General features: G+C 38.6%; 1 protein-coding gene across 5 annotated transcripts in view; it reads left to right on the top strand.

Moving 5' to 3' along the window:
- The first annotated feature begins 3,494 nt into the window (after positions 1-3,494).
- Positions 3,495-6,206, top strand: part of NAV3 (neuron navigator 3) — a 248,387-nt gene continuing 245,675 nt past the window's right edge. For all 5 annotated transcript variants that reach the window (XM_056516356.1, XM_056516355.1, XM_056516353.1 and 2 more), the window contains exon 1: positions 3,495-4,134. In XM_056516356.1, the coding sequence (XP_056372331.1) occupies positions 3,892-4,134 (243 nt within the window). In that variant the 5' untranslated portion in view covers positions 3,495-3,891. The remainder of the gene's footprint in view (positions 4,135-6,206) is intronic.

Raw genomic sequence — 6,206 nt, 5'->3', positions numbered from 1 at the left:
GTAAAAATGTCGATTGTGTGACACTTTCACAGTCATGTTTTCAACCAGACTGACACTATTTTATCAGCTAAAGCAGTGGGCCTGCCTTCAGCATATCACTGGAAATGCCACTACCATTGACAAAACTACTAAAGATTCTGTTTTGACCTTTGCTCCGCTTTCCCATTTTTTGGTTCCTCTTTATACTTTTATCCTCTTATCTAGCATCCCACTTGAAATGTTAGCATCTATTTTTTTCTCACACCTCAGTTTTCCTCTAGCATCTTCATAACTCTCCAGCCTTTCCTGCCCATCATTTCCCTTGTGTCAGGACTTCAGTCATGATCTGTGTTTATCCTCCTGAATTCTGAATCCAGATGATGTCACCTACCTGCCTGGCTGGAGGATGTGTACTCTAAAGTCTAAGAGGATAAATTATAAACCTACAGTTCCTCTCTGAACAATGCTTAGCCTGACCTGTTTATCTGCAGTCCCTTTCTGGATATATCACTTTCATGTAACCAAATGAATATGTGTGTCCCTTATTTCTGTCAGTCATACTTTTTTCCTCACTGCTTTTTTTTATCCTGACTGTAATACTTTTTGTGCCTCATGCCAGACAGTCTGGTGCTGTTTGATTTCCTGTAACTGCAGGTTATAGCCACAGTTTACACCTTCTCCACCCCTATATTCTCACAGATGCCTTTTTTTCTGTTTGAACATTATTCACACATATCCAAACCATCCTCATTTTGACTTCAAGTTCTCCCTGTCCTCCCTGCTTGACAGTCACTTAGCTTTCCACTCCACAGGTACTGAGGAAAATCCCACTAAACTCACATGTTCAGCTTGATGCTGACAATGTGCCCTTCTCTGCAGCTTTCAGCTTTTCCTTTTCCACGTAATTCCTTCCCTTACAGAATGTGCAGACACCTCCTGCCTGCAGGGTCATCCCACCACCACCTGCATCTGCTGACAGTTTGTGTATGTTGTCCACAGATGCTTTATCCTGTACTTCCATATTTGTGTGGAAAACAGTATACTGAAGCTTAGCTGTTAAATATTCTTTCCCCCAAAACAGCCTTCATAAAACCCACATTCACCATGAGGTACACAAGGGCCTTTCAAGCAAAAATTGTAGTTAAGTGATTTCTAAAAATACCAGATGTTTACTTATTTATCTTTTGCTTAGAATTATAGAAAAAAAGAAAAGGAACACTAGATTTGTAACTGCATTTTTACTTATAGAGTATAATTGTTTTTCTCCATTATTTTTCACAATTCCTGCAAAGAATCTTGCATACTCTTGTTTGCATCTTCAATAGACCAGAAGCACTTCTGTGATTTATCATTGTGCAAATTCTAGGTAGATGGGGTTCTGAAAGTAGCACCAAGGCCCTGATTTGGTACTAGCTTTAAAGTCAACATATAATGAAGAATTATTTTGAAAGAGTAGCAGTAACACCAGCCTCACATCATTGTTTCCAAATCCTGTTGGTTATGTATTACAGATGACTCTCTCCTAGTAAGTTTGCTTACTTATTACTTTCAGGGTTTCTGTGCTGGGAAAATGGGTTGCAAAAGAGACTGTGGGTATCATGACCTCATCGTTCATATTCAAAAGAAGATCAGCAAGATTACCAAAGTGCATTACTTTGTAAAATTATAACCCCGGGAAGTAATAAGATTCAATTACATTTTTTTGGCAAAGTTCTTTTTAAGAAAGTATCTGTCTCATGGCTGTAGTTTATTCTTTGTCTTGATCATTGGGTAACAGTTCTCATGAGGATTTTTCATCTTCTCAAACCTTGAAAGAGATAAATCCCTCTTTTCCTGTGGTCCACTTCAGTCTTTGCATTTGTGTATTTTCTGAAGCATTAACTGTTAACAGTTGTGCCTAAGAAATCTAAATTCCTTACACATCCTTAGTGCTTTATAATGCTGGAGAATGAATACAGACTGCACAAGGAGTGTTCTTCCCCTTTACCCTGCAGAAGATCTGAAATATCACACTGAACAAGAATATTCCAATCATTGGAGCAAATAGATGGATCCTGTAGGCTGGACTTGTCTAAAGCTGCACAGGGCAGCTACCTCTGTGCATTCTTGCACAAAACCCATTGCATCTGTTGTTAATGGTGGCAAAACCAAACACAAGATAAGGAGAGGATGCTGAAATGCGTTTGCTGATTCTCTGTATTCTCACTTCAAAACTCAGGAGATTAATACAGCAGGTCAAATTCACTCCTACAAACCACAAACAAGAATGGGATAATTTGTAAGTCAATACAGAGACCTTGAATTTATATACTGTGTCAGTGTGATCTTTGTAAATGATTGATAGAGGACAATGCTGCAGGTATCACAGGTTTATTCTGCAAAATAATTTTAAAGCACAATTTAAGATCTTTTCAATCTGCTTCTCATTTACTTTCTTTTCAATGATTTTTTTTAACTTTTGCCATCCTTATTTTGAGAACATAAAAGTCCAGAGGGCTCTTATTTTCACTTGTGCTTTTATCTATGATGGTAATAGTACATACTGTTTAAGGAAGGCATAGTTAATACCATGTACTATATTGGGGCAGAATAAGTCAAATCATCTTATGTTTTACTTTGGAAGACATAGCAAAAAATCCCATGCCTATAATGCTGGGTGATAAAACCCCATGGGAGTTGAACAGTGTGATGTTTCTGCACAGGTTTATTCCTCATGTCAGTATTAAAGGGTACAGGATCTCAAAGGAATTTACAGTTGTTCTTTTAAGTAAGTGTTTATGCTGCTTAACCATTTGGACTGTCCATCATGACTCACTTTGGAGCCTGCTCTGCCTGCCTGACTTGTATTTCTATGTGCAAGGATTTGAGGCTGCCAGAAAGAATATTTCTGTCAGCAATAAGAATAAATGATGCACTGGACATGGACTTGATGGAGCTTCCAATGTTTTTTAGAAAGGGAAGTGTTAACACTGAATAGATGACGTTAACACCACCATCAAGAAAGAAAAAAAAAAAAAAAAAAAAGAATTCTGAAAGCTGTATTGACTAAATCTTCTAACAATGCTTGCAATTCTCCTATATCCTGCTCTGTGTTTTTGTATGGATTTTTCACAGCACAGACAGACGCTACCCACAGTGTGATTCAGTGTCTGTTTCTAGCCATGCTCCTGCACGATTTTAACCTGATTTCACGGGAGGAACAGAGAATGAAACACCGTAGCTCATGGTTGTCAGCAGTGAAAAATAGCCAGGAATCAGACAAACAGCTTCATTGCTGAGATTATTTCCGGGATGAAAACTCGTCCAACAGCTGTTTGCTTTGGCCACTACTCAGGTCTTTTTTTTTTTTTTTTTTTTTTTTCAATACAGAAAAAAAAGAAAAGAGGTTGTTTTTTTTTTTTTTTTTTTTTTTTTTTAAGATGTGGGCTGGTTATTTATGGAGCCAGGAAGAGGTCTCTGCTTCCAGTGTTGTGGTCTCTGAGCTGTTTTGACAGTTGGAGTACGGGGAGGTTTCCTCTCTTCCCTCTCTCCTTTTCTACCATCCCTCATTCACTTAACGCACAGACCTGGAGTGCTGTAGGAAGAAGAGAAAGCGAATTTATGAGTTCTTTAATCCCAGGCAGGCAGCTCTGTGGCAGTTACCTTCCAGAGAAGTTCACGCCCCAGAGGAGCGTTTAGTCTTACAGAGCCACTGACTCACCGAGCAGTGCGTGTGAGTGGCTGCGAGGCAGAACGCGAGAGATGAAGGAAAATTCTGCTTCCTTGTGAAACTCCTAATATTATCGTTTTAAGGCTTTTTGAAAAGATGACTGCTACTTTTGTTTAAAGCGTTTGTTCTGAAACTGCTGGAGTCTACCAGGCTGAGGTCAGGAGGATTTTCTTTGGCAGAAAGAAGACACTTTTGTAGAAGCCATGCCTGTGCTTGGGGTTGCCTCCAAGCTGAGACAGCCAGCCGTGGGGTCAAAGCCTGTCCACACTGCCCTCCCGATTCCCAACCTTGGCCCTGCTGCCTCCCAGAGGTGCTCCCCAAAGCCTTTGGAGCTCCCAGGGGCAGAGAGCTCCCTGCTTTCTTGTCAGCTCACATTAAAGCCAACCTGTGATTTTGGAGAGAGGAAAACGCTGCAAGGAAAAACCCAGGAGATCGAAGATAGCAAGGTTAGTTGTAAACTTTACCTGTGGAACTCCATTCTAAAAAAAGTAATGTTGATTTGCTTTGAAAAAATCTTTGATACAAACTTTCTGCATGCTGAACTTGGGGGTAAATGAGTAAATAGACTTTTCTGTCATCACTGAACTCCCATAGCAGCCTTGAAAATTTGTTTTGCTCAGTGCTGCTGTCTGAATAAATATTCTGTTTTTAAATGTTAGTGTTATTCACTTCACAGATTAATTTTGATAAGGATCAGTGGAATCATAAGGAGAGAAAAATCATTCTGGCACCCAGTAAACAGAGTATTAAAAAAAAAAAAAAATCTTGGCAGCTTTATGCTATATTATGAAATTTAAAAAGAGATCTCACGCCCACACCTATTCCCACAGGGAAGCTCTTTTAAAATAAAAACATGCAATTGATTTTCTTTTCAATTTTCAAATGATCTGGCTGTTCTTGCTGCAGAACTGCTGAACCAGAAAAACAACTTCTCAGTGAAAAGTACTTGTGCTTTTCTCTTCTGCAAAATAGCTTCTTCCTAGCCCCTATTTAGCCCTAATTCATTGTGATTTTTGAAAAAAAGGATTATCTGAAGTAGGATGCCACAATATTTTTTAGACTGCTTAGGGTTTTTTTTTTCTTTTGTAAGGGGATTAAATTTGAGTCATAGTTAACTTTTATAAAACTTTTGCTTGATTTTCAACTAGGCTTTCTGTTGTAGTTGAAAACATTTTTCATGCATTTTACACGAGTATTGAGTCCCTTCTTGTCAGCAGCATATGTTTCTGTAGGTCTTTCAGTCACTAATTTAGGGCTGCATGTGTGGCTTACACAGTTTCAGCAAGCTGTGGGGCTACTTCCTCCTGCTTTTCCAGTACTCTTGGTTTGTGGAACTGATGACCACGCTGGAATGAAACAAATATTTTTATTTGTATCTTAGTTTGAAAGCACTTAAATGCCATTAGAGCTGTTACAGTGGCAAGATGCACATAATATATAAACTTGTTTTATCTTTGTTTTTAGTTAGTGGGTTAATTCAGTTTGGGTGAAGAAAGTTGGTTTTGTGGTTAAAGCATAGGGTTGGGATTCTGAACATTTGGTTTCCTTTTTAAACCTTGCCACATATTTACACATGAGATTTTAGTCATGCCACTTAACTTTTGCCTTGGAGTTTTCTGTGTCACATCTCCCTGTCCCCCAGAGATGATGCATTGGTAGTGTCAGACAGCCTATACAGAAATGTAAAAAATGTAGAACACTGTTTATGTCTTGATTACAAGTGATGAACAGCCCATTTCTATAACATGAGTACAAAGATAATATAAGTTTGAAGGTAATCAGTTTTCAACACAGTGCAATTCCTGCTTGTTTACTTATTTTTAATAGAAAATATTCTTTGTTTGTTTTTAGTGGTGTTCCTTAATGGATATTCCATGAAAAGTAAATTAGATTTGCAAATACTATTTTCCATGAAAAAAGCAGAAGGTTACATTGGCTGCTGAGAAGTGTTTCTTGTTTACTTATAAAAGTGTGGGGAAAGATATAAAGCATCTTGCCTTCAGCATTTAAACCACTTGGGACCTATTAGTAATTAGTGTGAGACCAACTGGGAGACACAGCCTTCCAAGGCATCTGGTCCTGAACTCTGCTGAACTTCCAGTGAGTAAAGTAACAGCCTGGATGGACACAAACTGTGGTACCAATTTGCAATTTCATTGGTTTGACAATAGCTGTCATCTCAGAGACTGTGTTTTTAAAGAACAAAAAGCAAACCAACTTCCCAAAAAACAAACATGACATCCTTCTCTATGTGTGTTCTCAAGGGAGGCTGCTGAGCAGTTTTAAAAGATGATCCATAACAAGAAAGATCAGGCTCTAAACATGATGGTCTGGAAACTTCCCCCAGCCACCTGGATCCATAGAAGTGCTGAACATTCAAAAAGTCACTAATTTCTGAAGCCTTTCTGTATTAGCCCCTCACAAGTCTGACATTCCCAGTAATGCTTAGTGGCAGCCCTTTTCTCAGTCCTGGCAGATCTTTTGAAAGATTCTCTTTTATTCACCTTTTAAGCAAGTT

The sequence above is a fragment of the Oenanthe melanoleuca genome, chromosome 1A, assembly GCF_029582105.1.
Source record: "Oenanthe melanoleuca isolate GR-GAL-2019-014 chromosome 1A, OMel1.0, whole genome shotgun sequence".
In the NCBI taxonomy this organism is placed as follows: Eukaryota; Metazoa; Chordata; class Aves; order Passeriformes; family Muscicapidae; genus Oenanthe; species Oenanthe melanoleuca.
This window is presented reverse-complemented; position numbering and strand designations above follow the sequence as displayed.